At 41.4% G+C, this 22641-nt stretch overlaps 1 protein-coding gene across 11 annotated transcripts; it reads left to right on the top strand.

Moving 5' to 3' along the window:
- Positions 1 to 1595: 1595 nt before the first annotated feature.
- Positions 1596 to 22026, top strand: LOC147871691 (transformation/transcription domain-associated protein-like). Of its 11 annotated transcripts, XR_015538391.1 has the most exons (10): positions 1606 to 1996; positions 2469 to 2566; positions 4323 to 4544; positions 4891 to 5090; positions 7895 to 7984; positions 12135 to 12267; positions 15521 to 15682; positions 15911 to 16049; positions 16155 to 16330; positions 21102 to 22026. XR_015538391.1 is itself a non-coding variant. In XM_087360369.1 (4 exons), the coding sequence occupies exons 1-4, from the start codon at positions 1954 to 1956 to the stop codon at positions 4939 to 4941; spliced, it is 414 nt and encodes a 137-aa protein (XP_087216495.1). In that variant the 5' UTR covers positions 1606 to 1953; the 3' UTR covers positions 4942 to 5925. The 11 variants fall into 11 exon arrangements, 1 of the variants encoding a protein (XP_087216495.1); XR_015538397.1 differs by lacking the exons at positions 15911 to 16049; positions 16155 to 16330; positions 21102 to 22026 and having other exon boundaries at positions 1596 to 1996; positions 4323 to 4472; positions 4894 to 5090; positions 15521 to 15899; XR_015538390.1 differs by lacking the exons at positions 15911 to 16049; positions 16155 to 16330; positions 21102 to 22026 and having other exon boundaries at positions 15588 to 15899.
- The last annotated feature ends 615 nt before the right edge of the window (positions 22027 to 22641 follow it).

The following is a 22641-nucleotide window of genomic DNA, read 5'->3' as shown; positions in this document are numbered from 1 at the left end:
TTGCATGTGGAAATTCAGTAGCTGTTGATTTAACTTTGTGCAAGAGCTTATCGCAGTGAAGAAGCTAGAAGTAAGCAGCTAGGGTTACAGGTTGTAATGTTGGTTATGTGGCCACCACACCACACCACACCACAGTTGCCCACTTTTGATTCCTAGTGACCAAGTATGGGGTTTTCGTAGCATGCCTCACAATGCCACAAGGAAGACCTCAGGCCCTCGTGCGATTATATACCTTGCTTTCCGAGGAGGTGTACTGTTATAGATTTAGTGGGAGTGCCTAGTCTGTCTCAAAGAGGAGTTTGAGAACAGGGGATGTGCTGAGTAGCAACTTTCATGTGAACTGTAGCTGTAGTGTGTGTTTACTGGCATCAACGAAGACATGGAGGACCAATTTGTCTGAATATCAGTGTTTCAGAAGATCAGTTGTGTGCGTGATGGGGAAGCAGCTTATTTGGAGTTGGAGATGTGAAGAACGAGACAGAACGAAGCACCTGGAGTGTTTGTTACTTGGATAAGGAATTGCATTATTCAGGTATGTTAGAGAGTAGAGTTTGTTTGCATTCCATAGATCCTTCTTAGGAGTAATCCAAAGGATGCAGTACAAGTCATTTCATACAATAAACATAAACTTCAGGACTTCATTCAATATACGTAAACCTCGGTACTTTTGACACAATTACAAGAACGTGTTTCACATATGAATGTACATAACCTTCAGATTTTGCAATTCAAGTATGAAAGCTAATTTCAGTGCAGGCTTGAATACATTTATATCACAATTTAGAGTTTTAATTATTAAATAACTTGACACGTGTAAAGTACACTCCTCTTTGACATTTAGCAGGGTTTACATCTTGTAATTCAATTATGTACATCTGTATTTCTTTTAAAATTATCCAACTTTTCCACCACAAATGATAGCAAGCAGAATATAAATTCACTTGCAAGTGGAAGTATATTAAATTTACGAAATTATTCTCTATAAGGTAAGCAGCTTTTGACACCTGCCATTGTTGTGATTATTTTCTTTTGCATGTAAAAAGCCTTATTAGTGTGTGTGATAAGGAATTGCATTATTCAGGTATGTTAGAGAGTAGAGTTTGTTTGCATTCCATAGATCCTTCTTAGGAGTAATCCAAAGGATGCAGTACAAGTCATTTCATACAACAAACATAAACTTCAGGACTTCATTCAATATACGTAAACCTCAGTACTTTTGACACAATGCAAGGACGTGTTTCATATGTGAATGTACATAACCTTCAGATTCTGCAATACAGGTATTAAAAAAAATTACAAATTAATATACATAAACCTCAGAATTTTAAATAGAAATGCAAAACCACTTTAAATATAGATTATAGATATACATAAAACTGAAGAAATTTCAGCAGAGGTGAAATAAACTGCAGAATGGAAAGTGTGAGTGATGAGGTGACCTCTCAATGCACGCTTGAACACCTTTAAATCATTTAGAGTTTAAATTGTTGGTGGAAAATTATTAAATAACTTGGTACGCGTATAGTACGTTCCTTTTTGACGTTTATTAGGGTTAGCATAGACTATACAAAAATTATATGCTTGTAGTTAATTTTTATTTCAGTGTTGTTGAGATTTGTCAAACTTGTTTCCACTTGCAAAATAAAAGTCTAGGTGTCCATGAAACCCAAAGTTTCTGGAAATAAATATGACATGCGCCCTGATGTGGAGAAAAGGTGTTTAGAGTATTACAGTAAGTGCAGTACGTGAAAGTATTATAACAATGCCGCATGGAAGTTACTGTAACTAAAACATTTCACTTTCCTTAGTCGTTATAACTTGAAACTGTTGCTTGTGTTTTCCAGGTCGTGGAGACAGCATCTAGTGCTCAGAAGTCAAGCACGACGGATCCGTTCTACCGTCGTCAGTGCTGGGAAATAATTTGCTGTTTCTTGGTGGCATCCCTGAATTTTAATGATGATGAGAATAGAGTGCAGCAGCTTTTCTCCTGTCCAAGGTATATAAGAGCAGTTGGAGGCAGAAGAATATTGTCAAACTAACCTCATTCTTGATATTAAAATAGTGTACAAAATAAAAGATGTTTTTCCAGCCTGATGGTACTAACATGACATAACAGATTGTTAATCACTGGCTTTTCTTCGCAGAATTGTAAGCGAGTCCCAAGGCAGTCTATGAGGCACTGATATAGATTTTTCTCTGAGCACCCAGAACTCATTATTTACTGGTACAGTGAGCCCGTTAGAGGCTGTATCACAATTAGTTTGTGTTTAGTATCCTGCCAGTACCAGGAGGCTTCTACAAGTAATGTATTTCTTTGTCATATCATAAACTCAGATTTCCCATTTGCTCTGTGCCCCGTACATCAGTTGCTGATTTAGGAAGCAGCTACTGCATTGGCCACTGTTGTGACCATTGAACATTAGGATGTGAGTGTAATTATCTGTACTCATTGTGATTCGCTGTTGCAGTTTTGATGATCCACATGTGGAGATCTCCGCAGTCCATGGGATTCCCTACAGATTGCAGGACAAGCAAGCCAGAGCCACTCACCAGACGTCAGTCACAGGCAAGTTCATCTATTTGAGTAAATTGTTTAATAAACTTCTTTTCTGAATTACAATGCCATTATTGAAAGAAGAAGACCTTTTTTTCCTGAAAAGTAGTAAATGGTTTTAATGAAATAAAGAACTTGTCTATTTCTTCTATTGAGACTAAAAAGAAACAATGAAGAACGTGATTTTTCTTTGCCAGTTTAAGGAACCACATTTTGAGGCTGACCTCCACATAGTTCTATACGAGGTGCGATCAGAAAGTTTCAGGCTGTGTCAATAGAGGGTGAACCGGATGTAGTACGAGCTTCTGCCTTTAGGGGGTGCGGCCTACATTCATAGTGAATCAGTGTGCCAGCCGGCATCATCGAATTAGCATTTGTTTCTTAGTTACGGGCGTTTTGGTAGTGCATTACACCGACCCTCCTGCGATTTCGGAATGGCGTGTACATCATATTTTGCCAAAGACTCGCCAGAACGGCTACGGAATCCTATGAAATGCTAAAGCAAGCATTTGGGGAGTCCACAATGGGTCGTGCACAAACTTTTGTGTGGCATTCACGTTTTAAAAATGGCCGAACCTCTGTCGATGATGACGAGCGTTCTGGACGACCATCTTCGAGCACAACGCCCGAAAATGTTACGAAGATTCGGCAGGCCATTCACGAAGATCGACGTCGTACCATCAACGACTTGTGCGACATTGTTGGGATAGGCTATGGGACCTGTCAGCTGATTCTAAAGGAAGAACTCCACATGCGACGCATCCTGTCTGAGGACCAGAAGCAGAATCGACTTCTCGTTTGTCAGGAGCTCAAAGATCTTGCAAGAACCGACCCCAACTTCCTTTCTAAGCTCCGTGTGACTTCTTCCTCTTCCCAAAGATGAAAATTCAGCTAAAGGGAAGGAGATTTGAGACGATAGAAGAGATTCAGGCAGAATCGCAGATGGTGCTTGACAGGCTGACAAAGAAAGATTTCCAGGGATGCTTCCAGGCTTGGCAGCGGCGCTGGGATCGTTGTGTTCACTCCCAGGGGAACTACTTCGAGGGTGATGGATGAATTTAATACCTGAGATAAGTGTACGGGTTTTTATAGGCGCAGTCTAGAAACTTTCTGATCGCACATCGTAATTGAGAATGCATGGAGTTTACCTCCATGCTCCCACTGCCTCATGGCATTGCGCTTAGTCACAAGGATAACTTCAGCTGATATAGCGAACCATTAAATGTTTAAAAATCGTAATCGGTGTTGGTTTTCTGTAAGTCCAAGTGGTGTTAGAACCCAAAGACGACTGTGAGAACCTGAAATCTCTCTTTAAACCATATTTAGTATGTGAACTGGTTGAAAGCGTCTGACGTACTTATTTCTGCTTCATATCTGGAAAAACCAGTGAGGCCTGTTGTGTAAGTTGGTAGGAGTGTTTGTTGCTGCAGCCATGAAAGAGTTATGACGGTGTTCCTTGTTTGTCACTACACAATGGTGGCGATATCACAGGAAGCTGGTGAGTTCAGTTTTATAAATTTAGATTGTTCAACATTGAAACAATTTATATTACTGACGGTGAAGTTTCCACCTTTGCTTCCAGAAGGCATTATAAAGTGGCATTACTAATGGTGATATGGAAAATAAATCTAATTGATACGGCTACCTCTTGCCCCTTGTCGGTTGAATTCACCTTAGTAGTAGAAGTGCTACAGATGTTGGCTGTGTGGTAGAGGCTTGCCATTTCTTAATCTTTCATTTACGTCGTTTCTCCATGACATCAAAACAGGCGAACCTGAAGGGCATGGACCGACTGGTGTTTATAGACTCCCTTGCTGTCATAATGGGGCACGAGGAGAGGGAGCCGTGTAAGCCGGGACACCTGGCACTTGTTCCTATCTTGGAGACAGCGATCAACATCCTCGGCTCCAGACAGACGGCAAGCGAACTGTTCGTTAAATATCCACTGAATCAGTGGCAACGGAAGTTGCGTGGGTCTGACGTGATGTGTGTGAGTTGTAGAGTTTGTAGTTGCAGTATTATGACGTGTGGAATAATGGCCCACTTGGCGAATGTTTTAAATTTGCTGGGGGGGACGAAAGAAAGGCTCCAGTATGAATCTGTGAGCGAGGGAGTTCAGATTTTGTCAGGTCGCTGGTCGTGACCCATATTTAAAGTTAACTTGTGAATGGGTTTGTAATGAACATGACAAAATTTGTCTTCTGAAAATGGAAGGTGCTTGTTCATTGGCTAAGATGGGAGTGTTAACTGCTTGGTGAAGTAAAACTGTGTGTTCTTTGAAGAGTGTGATGTCTTGATTTCTTGAATGTGAATGTATTTTCTCTTTGTGGGAGTAGCAGATTACGAGAAACAGAATGATCCTTCAGATTCTACTGAGCACCACGTGACCTGCGTACTGCTAGCCAGAGAAGCGTTGAAGTACGTGCGGCAACAGTTGGCAGACCGACTTGATGTCAGAAGATTAAACCTGCTGGGACAAAGAAGGAACCTCGAATCCGCAAGAGACTGATATCGGTCTGAACCAGGCATTCGTTGTGTGAGTACATGAGCATTAGAATGTATTTGATGTGGTTGTCGTGTGAGAGAGATGAGTCTGTCCAATTTTATTAGGTACTTTAGATGTTGTGAACTTAAATGTGAGATTTGATATGTTGAAAGACGTAAATGTGGTGAGGGATTGGCATTATTGCAGTATCTGTGGTACGCTGGAGGCATTCATGATTCTCTAGTGAATATATTGTTCATAGGACACCAAAATTGGAGGTTAGGTGTAGCTTGTAGACGAGGGTGGTGACTATTTGTGATAAGGTTTTGTTACATGTGAGATGTGCACAGTGAGCGGAGCTGCCGGGATATTTTCTGTTCTTGTGCTTAAGTTTAGAGTTTGCTGTGTTGAGCAAGGGGATCGGTTACAAAACTTGTAAGTTTGTGGTGTGGTGTTCGTTATGAATTTGGATTTGCTTGCAAAAATGGAGATGACTGTCAGAGGTTCCATTTATTCGAGACTTAACCATAAGTTGAGAGTTGTCAGGTGTCAGTCTCATGGACATGTGATGAGGCTCAGTATTACTTCTGGTATATTTCATGGTTGGGGGTGGGGATGGGATTTGCATTAGGATCGAGGAGTGGTGTGGTTGGTTGGAACCAAGTATAGAAAGGCAGTGCCACTTATGTGGGTCACAATGTACCAGTGCTGGTGTTGTCAGGATTGTTATATTATGTGTGTAAAATGGTTGTGAAGAGTTCTTGGCTTAGGAAAGACTAATTTGTTAGTCTTGTCAGTCAGATTGTTTATAGGAAGAATGTAGAGTTATTGACCATTTAGTTTGGTTAAAGATTGTTGACCTGGAAATGAAATGATATATGATGTCTGTTTGGTGTTCGTTGACCACCTTGGCTGCTCCCTCATAAATATATTTTTACATAACCCCTCCTTCCTCTCATCTTGGGCTCCCATATCGCACCCACGAAACCCTCAGTTATTTTTTTTAGAGGGCAGAAATCAGGAAGGAAATGCATACAATACGAAACCCGTGTCTCCCCTCCTTTCATTTCTAAAACGTATTACTACTGTAAGAATCTGTGCTGAAATGGAAGGGAGAGGACTTTAAGTGGTACAGCTCTTTTGCAGGATGTTTGTTAAAATATTAGAGTGTTTGAGCTGTCTGTGAGTGAAGATTCCTTTGCGTATGATTCTTGGAGGCAGAACGTAGCTTTGTTTGTTGCACGTTTTATTGATCTTGTTATTGGGTAGTCAGTCAACATACGATGACGATGTTGAAGGGGTCCCGGGATCTTAATAAACATTGTGACCACAATCAGAAATTCTCATGTAGACATGCTGGCAATTCAGTAATCAGCGTGCACTAAAACTCATCTCGTAAAACTGTTTATTGACGTAATGTCAGATGCAAAATATTGTTTTGTAGAATTGCTTTCTTTATTTTGTTGTGTTTCTACTTGTTAAAGTTGTTACATTGAGAGTGCTGCTGCTGGTGTCATGGAGAGATGTTTCCTCAAAGTAAGAAATTTTTGGTGGCTCTCCTTTACTTAGTGGGGAATCCCCATGTCCACAGTACAGAGTGTCTAAGTATTTGCGACCGGGTTGGTGGCCCCAGCACCCTGCCAGTTTCTTTAGCACTTACAGTCATCCTTCCATCATGTTATGTGAATTGGGTGTGGAGCGACAGAGAGAAGGCAGGCAGTTGTCTGCTGGTTCTGTAATTGCTGGAAATGTGACCATACGAGTAACCAAGACTTCGAATAAAAATCTTCCCCAAGATGTGGGCGTAGGTGTGCGGATTGTTTTAAAAAGGGTAGCAGAAAAATTGAACGTAGTTTAGCATAATGAATGGCGCGTTGCTTTGGTTAACAAGGAAATGATCATTTTTTTTACCGTAGCCGAAACAAATTATTTACGAACACACAGTCACGAAGGTCATATTGAACGGCTTTTCGCGTTTGCTTTACTTCATCGTTTTGTCGTCTGATTTGACTTCGTTTGTCCCCACCATTTTCCTACGTAATACGACCATAATTCGTTGCGTTGGATACGTTACTGGGGGGGGGGGAAAGGGTCCCTTTGTAATTCATGAAAGTGACATTTGACAACTTCCTGAAGCGTAGCCTAGAACGTTTGTACATTGGCCGACAGAATTCGTGTATTTCTACATTGTTTTGAGGTCTTGTTCGTCCTCGTAATCTTTAAAAAACAACTCAGCTCAATTTGAATACTAAGAAAAGTGTTAAAACTAGTTACTACGTGTTTGTCCAGGAAGGCACTGATGTTTTGTAGTTGGTAATATTACCAGTTTGTTACGATTCTAGTGAGGCAGTCAGAAAGGGAAAGAATGAGCACGGAAGTTGCATATGGCAGATTAGATGTTTGGAAGAAGAAGATGGCAATAATGATGATGACAGTAATTGCAGTAAACTTGTCTTCGCGATGTGTGTGTTACTTTTTCTTCAGAATCGTCACCTTTACTCGGAACACCTGATGTGATCTGGATATGCCATTCTGGTCGCTGTGGTGTGACAGCAGATAGGTTGCGGTGTTTAAATATCAGTGTTGTAATGCAGTTTGGAATATGCAGGGTTCCTAATGACGTAGGATGTGGAAAGAGGCAACTCCATTCTGAATGAATCTGGTTTCATGTGGAAGTCACGGCCATTGCACTTTGGAATTTCCTGGAAACTCGGCTATGCTGTCAGAGGAATTTTGCACTTATCTTCATCCAAGATCGTTTCCTTCCACACAAGAGACTGAGCTACTGTCGCAGTTTAAAATATAAGGTGACATTTTCATTGATCTGTCTTTTACATGAACATTTGTCATTTCAGAGTTGGTGACCTTGAAATAATGACTTTTTGTACAGACTGGATGCAGCGGCTTGTCACCGTTTAGATTCAGCTGTAACGAGTATTGCCCAGGTAAATGTTAGGTGGAGGGAATATGTTGTTTGTGGCAAATTCTTACTAATATAGAATATCGCAAGTTCTTATCTAATAAAAGAATTATTAAGAAATCTGTGCTCCTGCCCTCCACTCTCTCCGTTTTAGTTTTGATTAGATCGATCATTGACGGTGGACGTCATGGTCTCTTACAATTGAACAAAGTTTGAGATAAGGGATTCCTATTTATTATTAATGTTCATCACATTTAATGTTTTCGTCTGAATTTGTGAACTCTTGTAAGAGAATTAAACTTTTTTAACACAATTTCAAGTAACATTAGATTGACTTCTGTTTGTTCACGGCAACATTGATAATAAAAGAATATTCCAGTAGGCAATTAATATTTTAAAGGAATGAAAGGTGTTTCGTATCCCAGAATCTTAATAAAAATTAATGGATCTTAAGAAGTGGGGTTTATATTCTGAACAATAATTCTAACACTTTACATCTCTTGATACATGGACATTATTAAAGCGTTTTAGGGAGCTGAAAGAAATTTTTATTCCGGATTTAGAGGAATAAATATCGAAGAATCTCCCTCTCATTATCTCCTACATCAGCAGATTAAATCCGGGGAATGCTTGCTATTATTGAGTGCAAAGTATTTATGGGTGCAAAACGTGGTCTTTCACATTGAGGGAGGAACATAGACTGAGGAGCTCTGAGAACAGAGTGTCGAGGAAGATGTCTGGACCCAAAATGAAGGTGGGACGGATAATAGAGAAAAATGCATGACGAGCTCCTCAGCCGATGTTTTTAGGGCGAGTTGAAAGTTTACAAGGCCTGAAGGGAACACCTCGGCGTAGGTGGGAAGATAACATTAACACGAATCTTACGGAGATGGGGTCTCAATGGAGTGAACTGGATGCAACTGACTCAGGATAGACCCCGGTGGCGGACTTTTGTGAACACGATGATGTACCCGACAGACATTAAGGTGGCTCATAAATCCTTTGAAAGGGTTACAAAGTTCAAATACTTGGGAACAACAAAAACGATTCAAAATGATGCTCACGACGAAGTTAGGAGGAGACTAAATTCCGGAAATGCTTGCAACTTCTCAGTCCAAAATATTTTGTCTTCCCGTCTGATTTCTAAGAACCTGAAGATTAAAATATACAAGACAATAATTTTGCCTGTTGTTTTGTATGGGTGCGAAACATGGCTTCTCACTCAGAGGGAGGAACACAGATTGCAGGTGTTTGAGAATCGGGTGTTGAGGAGGATATTTGGGCCTAGGAGGGAAGACGATGGGGCGTGGAGAAAACTGCACAATGACGAGCTTAAAAATCTGTACTCCTCCCCCAATATTGTCAGGCTGATTAAGTCGAGAAGAATGAGATGGGCTGGGCATGTAGCGCGCATGGATGGGACAAGAGGTGTGCACCGGGTACTGGTTTGGAAGCCTAAAGGGAAGAGACAGCTGGGGAGACCTAGACGTAGATGGGAGGATAATGTCAGGCGGGATCTGTGGGAGATAGGAGTTGAAGGAGACTGGATTTTGTTGGCCCAGGACAGAGCTTTGGTTAATTCGGTGATGAACCTTCGGGTTCGGTAAGCCATCTAGTTAGTTAGTCAATCGGTCAACGACATGGCCAGCTTTCTTATTAATTATGATTGTCCCAGTTGGCGCTACTCGCAACAGTTACCTTCGTTGCAACTAAAGGTACGACATTTTATTTTACATCCATTGTCCTAGCACTGTGCGAGATTATGTCAAGAACTTCTTTACAGTTCGTGTACTGATTAAGTTACAAGTTCACGCTGCAACCTGTAGCAACTAGATATCCCACCCGATATGTAGGACTGTTTGTAGTGGCAGCATGCTGCAATGGAGTGCGATACTGACCGGGTTAATACGACCCACACAATCGTATGTCCCAGTGACGCATTAAACCACGGAAGACATTGTAAAGAACCTTGACTTAATCACATTAACGTATAGATGCTTCTGGAGTGTGTGCCCATAAGAATAGCAGTAACTTGGGTGTGCTGTTTTAATGGATTTATCTGAAATGACATATGGGAATACCTTCCCCTACAAGCGTTGATGGGTACCTCATTCAGGCGTAAGCTCCCAGTCTATTTGCGCAAACGCAATTATGACAGAAACAATATCTGCTGTGGAAACCTCAAATCTTACAATTTAGTTCTGGTTTGAGGGGGTAAGTAGAGGATTACATGACCTACGAAGCTAAGATGCTAGCCAAACCTCGACTGCTAACACTTAATTGTTCATCATGGAAGATAAATTACGATCCAAAAACTCAACTGCCAAAGTTTTAACTCCCCTGACCCCCATCCCGGAGTGGGGTTTGGCCAACACTTTTGAAAAAGTCACGCTTTGCCACTGTGGGAATTCCTTTTCGAAATTTTTTGCTCAGAATATAACTTTTGGGCCAAGCTGGTGCGGCATTACTTTTCTCTCTTTAACTCCCTCTGCATTTATGATCTCCTCCCTCCCCCCCCCATCTGGACACATCACATCAACTGGATGCTGTATGGACGTAGAATACCACACGGCAAACACGTACGTACTGTGGCAAAGTCCGTCATAAATAAATATGAATCTGCCTTCAATGTGTGGATAATGGCAACCCATATCAACCTTCAGACATACATGAATGTACAAAAGAAATGTATCTAATCTCGATCTTATGTGTACATGATGCCTTTTATGTTGATTTTATCATTTTGTTTTCTATATTACTCCATATTTATTAATGTTTTCTTTAAATCATTGCTTTACAGACTAATATTGAACATCAGATGAACCACGCCATATAAAAAACAATACCTTCGTTCTAATATATAAGAGTAATCTGATAAGAACATCTTTCATAAACTGCATAACATTGTAAAGGATTGTAATTCGAGTTTTAAATTTACCAATCTAATTTATACCTGAAGACGGTTAAATATAACCGAAACATGTCGTAAGAGACGTTCCAATTTGTAAATCGATCATTCGATGCGAAACGTAAAATGATATTTTAAATATTTTATATTTTATCATCTTATTAAAAATTGTGATTTGACGGCAAATATTAAAACATTTATCAGTGTTGTTTTGCATGTCTTACGTTTGCACAAACTTGGTGACTATGAACTGTCTGCTGGATATATGATTGATTTCTTAAGTTACATAAGCAGCAGACATTCGCAAGTACGTTATTCTGAAGTTTTGTCATTTCCTTTTGATTTATTGTCTGGTAACTTTCAAGGATCTGTATTAGGACCTTTGTTGTTTAATGTGCAATGTCATTAAATTTTAAGGCCATAAAGTCTCCTCAATATAGTTCTTTACTTCGAAAGGACGCAGAAAGCTTAAAGAATTTGAAAAATGTAAACTTCAAAAATTTTTGAAAAATTTCAAAATTTTTGGGTTTTGTGTTGTTTTTTTTGACAATTTCCAGCAATTTTAGTTTTTTTCAAAAAAATTAAAAAAAATATGAAAATGTCGAAATTTTTCCCATTCTATACCTACCAGAAACGTTGAATGACACCCAGTCCATGCGAGACTCCGTCTGTGCAGCACCCAATCTCTGCTTCTCACGGTCTCGGCCGGGCTGGCCATGGGGCGTTTCCCGCGAAAGAGTTCCCGGCGACCGGCCGACCATTGTATCTGTCCCCTCTTCGAGGCCTGCCTCGCTCGCGGCACTGCGTTCTGAGCCACCCGTAAATCAGCAATCGCCGGTCGTCGGGGTCCGCAGGCCGGCAGTCGGCTCCTCGGCTGCCGCCAGAGGCACGGGCAGCCTCCCCTTGACAGCTCACTAACACTTATTTGCAAAAATATATATAAATACGTACATAAAAACGTATGTATGCATATATATATTATTTTTTATTCTTACCAAGTCGGTATCGCCGAGGGGTTTGTGGTGCCAAGCATTACAGAAAACTACGACGCACCGCCGGACATTGACTCGGAACTCGACCGACCAAGTAGCATGCACCGCACTCGCGCGCGCACACAGTAGCCACGGCAACGTACTTTATGTGATTTCTTATTATATTATGTTTTTACTCTTTTTTGATTCTACCAAAATTTCTTATTCTCTCAAAAATATATATGCATATTTATATACACATGCGTATATATATTCTTAATTTTATTCTTATGTAGTCGGTATCGCCGAGGGACTTGTGCTGTCAGGCAACGCGGAAAGTAGCACGCACCGAAGAAGTTAGCCAGTCAGATATTACGCACCGTGTGACTTTGACTCAGGCAGCCAACTACCGCACACAAACGAGACACGGTAAGCTGCTTGTACGTGATGTTTATTTATATTTTAATTTGGAGTTCCCCCCTTCTCTTATTGTTTCATTCTTCGCACTGCGTCGTACATGGACGGTCGAGCTCTGCGGCTATGTCCCACGGTGCGTGGTAGTTAAGACAGTCGAGCAAAGTCCGTCATAAATAAATATGAATGTACAAAAGAAATGTATCTAATCTCGATCTTATGTGTACATGGGATATACGGATATCCGCACGTAGGAACGTTGAAACTTCGATATCAGCAGACGTGCGTGATTACACCAAACGCACTGATGATAATGTTTGGCATGTATTGCCCTACGTCAGTGGTCCCCAACCTTTTTTTTGCCCAAGGGCACATTTGAGAGTTTATGAGATTGTGGCGGGCACCAACCAATTAACAAAGCCAAATTTTGTTTTCTCTGGACAAATAAGATACGGACACCAAATAATACACAAAAGAACACGACGTTTATTGATACAAGAAACCACGCAATCAAAAATACGTACTTTTATAAGTACAATTATTATTACCCAAGTGGGAAGTCAGTGTGATGTTTGGCACTGCATTTCAGCGGCCAGTTTTACAAATTTGGGAGAGTAGGATGATGTTGCTGCTCGCAATCGTCAAGATGGGCATTAGTACGTGGAGAACTGTGCTTTGATTTTATAATGTTCATGGTTGAACGGCCTTTATTATTCAGTATAACCTCTTTCCGTATCAACGCGGGCACCGCGTTGGGGACCACTGTTGTACATTATTTCGCCCTCACATCTTCATCAGATATCAGAGTGATTATTCTCTTGTAACATTGATGTCACTGTTAGGTCAAGGTCATGACAAAGTCAAGACAAGTTCGCCCCAATAGTTTGCCAGATAGAGGTCTTTAAAATTCTCAAGGTCATACGTATTTATGCCAAACGGTGAATACCTGATTGACCATACTCATGTCAAAATGAGGTCACGTATAGGTCAAGGAAGCCACGACAAATTCGGCCCAATAGTTTCGTAGATACTGGTCTTAAAAAATCTCAAGGTTATATCTTCTCACCAATATTTCTGCTAGCCAGCCACCCTAGGGCCACACCCTTTACCCCAGGGCCACTACCCCAGTCGCACCCCTTCCCAGGGCTATCCCCTTCTTTGGGCCAACCCTCATGATCACCCCTACCCAAGATCGCCCCCCCCGGGACCATCCCCTCAGGATCCTTTCAGCATCACCATATCCCAGGAACCACAGCATCCCCTAGGACCCAAGGATTCCCTGATGAACCCCAGGGACACTGCCCTCTAGGACCACGGCAGGATCCCCGAAGACAATCACCTCTAGAATCCCCTATAACCCCCTCCAGGATTCCTCGGATTTACCAGGACTCCCCATGACCATCCTAGTATTCCCCACAGATTTCCTAGGATCCCCACCAAGGATTCCCTACCCAGATCTAGCAGAATCTGCCACCAAACATTTCCAACAGAATTTCCCACGGTCGCAACCCACGATCCCGCAGGATTCCCCACCAAAAATTCCCATATTATCCCACATAGGATCCCCAACCAGAATTCAAAACGAGGGGCCGCCACCCCAAAAAAATTTCACCCCCGCGCCCTAACCCCCGCGCCCTAACCCCCGCGCCCTAACCCCCGCGCCCTAACCCCCGCGCCCTAACCCCCGCGCCCTAACCCCCGCGCCCTAACCCCCGCGCCCTAACCCCCGCGCCCTAACCCCCGCGCCCTAACCCCCGCGCCCTAACCCCCGCGCCCTAACCCCCGCGCCCTAACCCCCGCGCCCTAACCCCCGCGCCCTAACCCCCGCGCCCTAACCCCCGCGCCCTAACCCCCGCGCCCTAACCCCCGCGCCCTAACCCCCGCGCCCTAACCCCCGCGCCCTAACCCCCGCGCCCTAACCCCCGCGCCCTAACCCCCGCGCCCTAACCCCCGCGCCCTAACCCCCGCGCCCTAACCCCCGCGCCCTAACCCCCGCGACCTAACCCCCGCGACCCACGAAGGGAGGTGGAGGCCCAGGCTGTTTCTTGAGCGAGCAGAGGCGCGGACCCGGCTCCGGACAATGGCCTGGGCGCCGGGCGCCTGGTGGCGGGTTCCAACGAACCGCCCGAGTCGGACGAGTCCAACTCGTTGGCTTTGCGCTCGCACGCTACGGAAAACAGAACCTTGTGGGCGAGGCGAGTCGTCCAAGTCTTTCGACTAACCGACCTGGCAACAGATCTTGTCTAGGGGATATAGCAAGAGCATAGTAAGATTAGGTATAATGAAAGGACCACTCAAAATTCGAAAATTGTACCAGCAGCGAAAGCGCAGTAATTGATATGGAATAATACCGACAGGGGGGCTCAACCGCAGCCGCTAAGTGGTCATAGGAACTTAAAACAAACCTCTTAAAGCAAAATAATAACTTGCGCCCTCTGTGCGGGACGGCGCTTGTGGTGGGTCCCGATGTTCCCGCACAGAGGACGCTGCCATTTATTTTATGTTTTTAAGCTTTGTTTTATTCTCTACGACCATTTACAGTCTGAGGCTGACCCTCCGTCCCGCGATTTAGTTTCATTCGATTAAATCATTGAGTTTTCGCTGCTCGTAGTATTTTCGCTTCTAGTGTTTTATTACTGGACGTATAATTTTATCTGCCCCTTAGTCATCTCTGCCGACGCGCGTTGGATGAGTTTTTCATCTTTGCCTTTCCCAGCATGCTCCGCGAAACTTGTTTCCTACGGACAAGTTAAGTTTTTTCCGGTTGTCTGTCTCCTGCTTCGGTACAGCGCGTATGTACGCAGTCTTTACGTAAGTTGGGGCTTCAGTCGGCCATTTTGATATTACGTCTCAGCTTGTATTTGGTTTAATTCTCGATTTATTCGACAGCCAAAGAGTTGTTGAAGGTTTCGTGGTGGTAGTACGAGGCTCTAAAGAATGCAGGCGATTTCGTGATACTGAAAATACTAACCGATTTTCTCTAGAAATTACAAACGTCTTTGAGTTAGATTTTATTAACCCTTGCACCATTGAAAATGTAATCCTGAAATCTGAAGCGAAAATAATAATAATAATAAATTCTTATTGTGTGGATTTCCACCTCTTTTGCCATTCACTGTACGTGTAATGTAAGCACAAATCGATGAAAATTGTAATATTGATTATAATTGACTCCTGGATTTGACCTTATCATAATGAATACAGATTTAACCTGGTCGGATAGATAACGACCCTGACTTATCGGCATTTCTGTCTGGCGGCTTTACAGGTGAATTACGTCGCTTTTCCATGGAGAAAGTGGAGTGATATAAGATCGTCTATATATTTTTCTCTAGGACTGTGACAACGCACATGCGAGAGTACATGTGTCCTGTTGTGGGTCCTCGGGTGCTACGTCCTGTACAACGCGAGCCTACTTAAGTCATTCAAGGTGAGTTGCATGAAATATTCCGTCCTCTGAAGTAGAGAGTTCTGAAAGTACGTTGAGAGAAAAACTTATATTGCGTGCTGTTACCGATACAACGTGACTTGGCCTACGTCACACAAGACAAGATGGCTGAAATGACGTTGCAATACTGAACTAAGTATTCTGAGATATTATTTTATTTTACGTTTTGATTGTTCTGTGATTCTGCCCACGCATTCCGTCTCCTTCTAGGTCAGTGGTAACAACCACGTGACACTCGTTCAAGACTTGAGGTTTACGGAGCGGTGAGGATGACGGCCGCTTACATCGTGAGGTCGCTAACACGACAACCCGAAAATTATATTACAGCAGCAGCGAACTAAGGACTCCGGTGAGTACAATGAGAAATTGTCAGATAATGCCCACTGATCGAGTTTCAGAGCGTACGTACAGAAGCGACGTAATTATAAATTCTTGTCATTATGTCTGCTTTGAGGTGATTGGCGGAGCCCTCTTCACATTCACGGTGATTATGATATCATCATTCTTCATCGCCGTCGTGAACCTCTGAACCAGAAGATTTTTCCACGTCTCGCTCCTGGACGCTGCTCTGTGACGTCGTCTGGCTCGAGACGTCTGAAACGATGAGGCACCAGTGAGCGATGGACTCGGGTGAGTACGGTGATGTATTATTTCGAGGTTGATTCAAAATTATAATGACTTTCGTAGATAGTGTTCTGTGGGAAATTAGAAATTAGTATGTCTCGACGGTAATGTAGTGTCTGAGTAAAACCTGGTCTACGTGGATGGGATTTCGCGAAAGTACCGATATCGTCAAAAATTAAAGAATGTTTGAAACCCCCTACGTACGGTAAGGAATCGAGTTCTTTTATGAGTTGGAAACAGAAAGGAAAAGTTACAGATCATTTGAGAATTGTTGATGGGAAAGATTGGAAAAGGAGAAAATGCAGACAATCGCAGAGACGTTGCGTGTCCGGTGATGGACACGCACACTTGCGGTATGAGACCAGTTTCTTGCGTCTGTCTTGTAAACATGTACGGCAGTCATCGTGTAGCTGACAGTCGTTTAACTGGTCAAGGCCGTTCTCTTCGTGTATAAACACAGAAATTTTAAAAACTGACTGGTCGTCCTTACTTCATTTCTGTTGGATAAATTTCGTAAGGAAATGCTGTTGGTGTCAGGTGGACCGAGTATTGCGTACGGAGTCTGTATTGCTTGGATTAGCCGTCTGCCAGGGACGCGACTAGTTTTGTGAGCTGTTTATTCCGAGAATCATAGTTCGTCTGATTAATATTAAAGAATTCAGTCCGTACCGCGAAGAAAACACAACACTTCACCATTACGAAGATCAACTGGTTAACGCTGTTTAAGGAAATGATCGCTGTTTATTCCGAGAATCATAGTTGGTCTGAATAATATTTAAGAATCCAGTTCGTACCGCGAAGAAAACACAACTCTTCAGCATTACGAAGATCAACTGGTTAACGCTGTTTAAGGAAATGATCGCTGTTTATTCCGCGAATCATAGTTCGTCTGATTAATATTAAAGAATTCAGTCCGTACCGCGAAGAAAACACAACACTTCACCATTACGAAGATCAACTGGTTAACGCTGTTTAAGGAAATGATCGCTGTTTATTCCGAGAATCATAGTTCGTCTGATTAATATTAAAGAATTCAGTCCGTACCGCGAAGAAAACACAACTCTTCAGCATTACGAAGATCAACTGGTTAACGCTGTTTAAGGAAATGATCGCTGTTTATTCCGAGAATCATAGTTCGTCTGATTTATATTAAAGAATTCAGTCCGTACCGCGAAGAAAACACAACACTTCACCATTACGAAGATCAACTGGTTAACGCTGTTTAAGGAAATGATCGCTGTTTATTCCGAGAATCATAGTTCGTCTGATTAATATTAAAGAATTCAGTCCGTACCGCGAAGAAAACACAACTCTTCAGCATTACGAAGATCAACTAGTTAACGCTGTTTAAGGAAATGATCGTTGTTTATAGTGAGAATCATAGAAAATCCATAAATATAAAAGGCATCATAATTAAAACACTTGGTACATACGTTGAAGTAAACTTTCAGAATTGAACTACTTGGTATTTAGCATTCTCTGTTGAAGGCTTAATGTACCGTTTACATACCTTTTTCTTTATCAGTATTACTTCGCCCCACTCGCTTGTAAATAATCTTCTTGAATCTCTTTCCCTAAGTGTTTTCAAGTTCGGATTGTCTTACAGAGTGAGAAACGAAGTATTACGCCTGTCTAAATCATCAAGAAATATTATAGGACTGTTAACTTAGTTGAAGCATCTCTCTCTCTCTCTGTCTGTCTGTCTGTGTTTTTAATAAGTTCCGAAGATTAGGATGGGTTGACACTCAGGTTACAGTAAATTGGTTCATCGATTCTCGACAGATTCTGACGAATTTATTACCGCGTTCAGGTGTGTGTTGCTCTAAAATCCAGTCGTTCCTCAGCTCGAATATTTGTTGCGCCATTGAACATTGTCTCGAGAATAATAGCAAAACTTGAAAAAGTCGCTGTTTCCAGCACTTCGTGTCCCATTTAATAAGTTGAACACGTGTACGTGTTCAGTACGAGAAAGAAATTGCTGCCGTGTTTGAAAACATGTTTTAAGCTGGAAGAAACCAGCAGATAGTCTCAATAAATGCACTGCGTGAATGGAATTCTTAGAAATATTACACATTCTCCAACTTTGTCGCATTGCTCATATCACGTGTAACCATGGATTAAATTCCTTGTGGAATCGAATTCAGACAAATAATTATCTTTTTCTGTTATTTCGTGTCATGAACTGTTGACCTTGGTTGAAAGAGTGCGTCTTAATGCACTTCCATAAAATTCTCCGCTGTTCGTGGAGACGCTTTCAAAAAATTATGCAGTACTTAAAAGAATTGGCACAATGGCGGCGTGACCTGTTGATTTGACCCTAGGGATCCGTGTAATGTTTGCCCAAGTGCATGGTAACAAATTAAACATGTCTGTGCGCACGGGCGTAATATCGAAAGTCAATTTTGGAGCTACCTGCCTTGTCCAATGCCTAATCCATTCAGAATTTTTTGTCCTAGATGCATGCAAGTTTAAATTTATGGATATTCTTAATCGTGGATTTGTACTTTTAATACATAAATTAATAACGAGGGTCATGGCTGATAGTACCAATGGAAGGTAACAGATAGTGACATACAGTTAATATCGAATTTGACGAAAATCGGCCTGTGTAATGTTAGTAGTACGTGTTAGAAACGAAGAGTATTGACTGCGAATGGTTGTTTGGAAATGGGGGGCACGTTTTGACCTTAAGGTCGTATCGCAGGGCCGGTATCCAGCCGATATTCCAGCAAGCTTCTGGTAGCGTCGGACACCATCGTACATATACGTGCGTTCGACTGTGAGTTATACAGTAGCTGTGCATGGTCCCAGATCAAAATAACCCTTTAATGCAAATATTATTATTATTATTATATGTCCAAATTTCTGTAATAATCAGTGAGACTTTAATTTCTATTTTTATCGTATGCGTGTATGGCATTATTAATTATTTTAGAAAGAATTTATTTTATTGAAATGACACCAGATGCCATACAACTTTCTTTTTTAAATTTTACATGCTTTGCCATCGATATGACCATCAAAGGTAGTCTTGCGAATTTCTGAGGTGGGAGTTAGAAGCTAACAATAGGCTCAGCCAGTAAAATTATCCGCCTTGAATGGAAAGTTCAGCTTAGTGTTCACAAAATCCCGTCACTGGTGTCTTTCCTGAGCTATATTAATCCATTTCGCAACCTTGAAAAGTACTTCCGTAAGAACAATTTTAATATTATCCTCCCAGTTACACCTAATGTTATAGAATGTAACATTAATGCTCACCAATCTTTAGCCCTGAGGATGGAAGAAATATATTCCTCGGAAATATTTGTTACTCCACATGATACTTGAACGAATAATATCTGATTTCTTTAAATCCGGGTCGTATGAGTCATTACATCCAGACTCTATATCCTCTGCAATATGTCAATTTTAAAAGAGATTATTCTTGTTTAATGTTTCACGGACTAATCACATTTCTGTTCCTTGTTTGAGTCTCTCATATCTTTGTAAACTTTTCCGCATAAAATGATTATTATCCAATTTCTTTTAAATCGAATATTGACAAATTACACCCGTATCTGTTTTGCCAGAGCATGGGATTATGAACATGTGGACGTCATTCTCTGTTCCGTAATACGTCGTTAACTGGTCAGATGTTTACAGCAGGTCGCAGTAACCCCGTACCCGTTTAACCGTTGAGCACACTGGCTAGAACCTGGTGCTGTTGGAATGTCTTGGTGTAGATAGAAATCACTGTCTTCCTTTGATGTATGGTCCCTCATCATGCACGTAGTCTGTTTAATGATCGGTCAGGGTTAGTTCCACAGATCAGGAGAGGTGGGTAAGTAAACATACAAGAAATAAATATTGAGTTGTCCTACTCGATAGGTTTCGGGTTCGAATCTCTCCCCGTCGACAGACAATCGTTAGAGATCTTTCTCGTCCTTTTTAGTATTCTGAAGCATATTTTAAGACACATTAAATGTAGACAGCTATCGCTTTATTCAATGTAATTTCAAGTTCATATTTTAGAAGAATCATGCCATTTTATGGGGTATAACGGACAAAATTTTAAGACTAATAAATTGCCCGCTAAGAATGACGGCAAAAATGTAAAGTAGTAAACAATAATAATCATAAGAATTATCCGATTAGACCCAACATCTCTTAGCAGCGTTACCATGGCAACGGTTATTTATAAATGTTATCCCGTAAGGTCCAAAATCGCTTGGGAGCAAATAATCATAACCGAAAAATGTTTTATGAATGTCTTTTGTGATGTTGCGTCATCATAAGGGCCCACCATCATCGCTGTTATGATGGAGGTAGCAATATCATTTCCTAAACGTCGGTAAAATTAATCATCACAATCACCACAGTGAGAACAGGAGATAACAATTTACGCGCAGATTGAAGATGTAAGGCACAAATTTCTATCTTGCGAGGCCGAGGCGTAGTGTCGGGACAGATAATACCCGCATCCCCCCCCCGAAGCTGCTTTTAATGAGTGCTTTTTCTATAATTAGTCTAGCATTTCAGAAAAGAGTGTGTTGTGTTTAGGAGATAACTTTCAACCAAGCTGTTTGTATGTTCTAATCAAAATAAGGTTGACCATGAATTTAGAATCTTTTGTCTTCTAGTCTGATAAATAAAAGTTGTAAATATTAATGAACAACACACTGTTAACGTTTAAATTTGGTTTGCTCTCATCGTAATTAATGTTAATATGAATAATATGGAGCTTCAGACCCTACATATAAATTCTTGTCATTATATGGGACATTCTGTCTCGTTTCAGGGGAAAGGCAAGTGAATCTTCGTGGTTCCGAGACTCAGAGGAGGATCTTCATGGCATTTTCACCCGTGCGGTTGCGTCTACACGCTCCGAGGAACCCGGAGTTCCGCAGCCGCTTCCACCCGGACGCTGCACTCTTGTCGTGTTTCCAGTGTCGGCGGTCATCTCTCCGGCATATTTCGTTTCTGCCATCTTTGCTGGCGAGTGAAACGAATTACTTTAATTTTAAATTAACACACGACTAACGCCTGGGGTGCAGGGGTTAAACTCCTTCCAATGTTCCTTAATTTTGAGTCTCCAATTAATGTTTTGCTTGTTCCATCCCTTGAGCAAAATGAATTCAGATTCTTTCTATTTACTCGTCTTCTTCTTTCTTTTCTTCTTTTTCGCCTTCTTCCTACCCTCAGAGGATAGACGGGTTAGAGTAGAGTTGTAGCTGCATGCATTCTTAACCACTAACAACATCATCGACCCTGCAGTCCAGCCGCTGCGCTGCAACGGAATATCAGCGGAATCCAGCAAAGACGCAGTTAGTTTGCCCACAATATTAGAAATGTTGAGGGTGTGAGGTCACAGACCATGCGTTAAGTTGCAGTGGTGGGATTTGCTAAAGCATATATAGAAGATATTGAGGATTTTAAAAAGTGGGGATTTTCTGTTTTGATGATCTGAGTAACGGCTAGCTTTTCAAGTTAAGTAATTTTGAGGTGACTTAAGCGTCTGCTAACACAAACTATAAAGCGGGGAAGATTTTAAATTTGGAAAATTTCATGGGGCTGAAAACTACATTATCGTTGTTTATTTACATAGCTTTGCCCTTAGATTACAATCATATTGCAGGACAGACGTACAGTCCAAATTTAACCACCTCTGACGCAGACAAAGTTCATTCAGTGAAAGTGATTGAGATTTTATAGTATCGTAGGCATCAGTACTATGACATTAAAGTGTGGATTGATGGGAGATTCACACTGAAATTAGGGACGAGACGTAGTGGACAACGAAATCACATACAAATAACATGTGAATAAAATAATACAGGCTTTTGAAGCCGAAATAATTGAAACGCCGCCACTGAGATTTTAAATGAAGTTTTCAGATTGTTATATGTTCAAGATGTTATTTAATAAATAAATAAATAAATAAATAACTTGTACTTTTATTTTTTCCGATTGTAGAAACATCGAAAACTGTAACACTTGCTTGTATACCTCTGTTTCCATCTCCCTTTATAACAGGTAGAAGAACGACATGTCACTATTTCGTCTTTAAATTTTCGCATATGAGTTGACTTTCAATGAGATCAGATTTTAACAGCAGCTAAAATTTCCATGACTTGTTACATTATAATTATTAATTATATAGTAGCGTACTAGCAAATTAAAGTGTGCATTGATGACAAACCAAAAGTTCTCAATTGGATTTAAATCTAGCGAGTTTGGTGGCAAAAATACAACTTTGCATCCGACACTTTCTATTAATTCCCTTGTTCTTTCAGAGTTATGAAAGCTCGCATTGTCAAGTCATTTGCAAAGAACGTCGC

This window comes from Zootermopsis nevadensis, unplaced genomic scaffold (assembly GCF_977971745.1).
Source record: "Zootermopsis nevadensis isolate Lab colony 2312 unplaced genomic scaffold, Znev_1.0 Znev_ptg000044l, whole genome shotgun sequence".
Lineage (NCBI taxonomy): Eukaryota > Metazoa > Arthropoda > Insecta > Blattodea > Termopsidae > Zootermopsis > Zootermopsis nevadensis.
The sequence above is the reverse complement of the archived record's forward strand: the minus strand, read 5'-3'. Positions and strand labels throughout refer to the sequence as shown.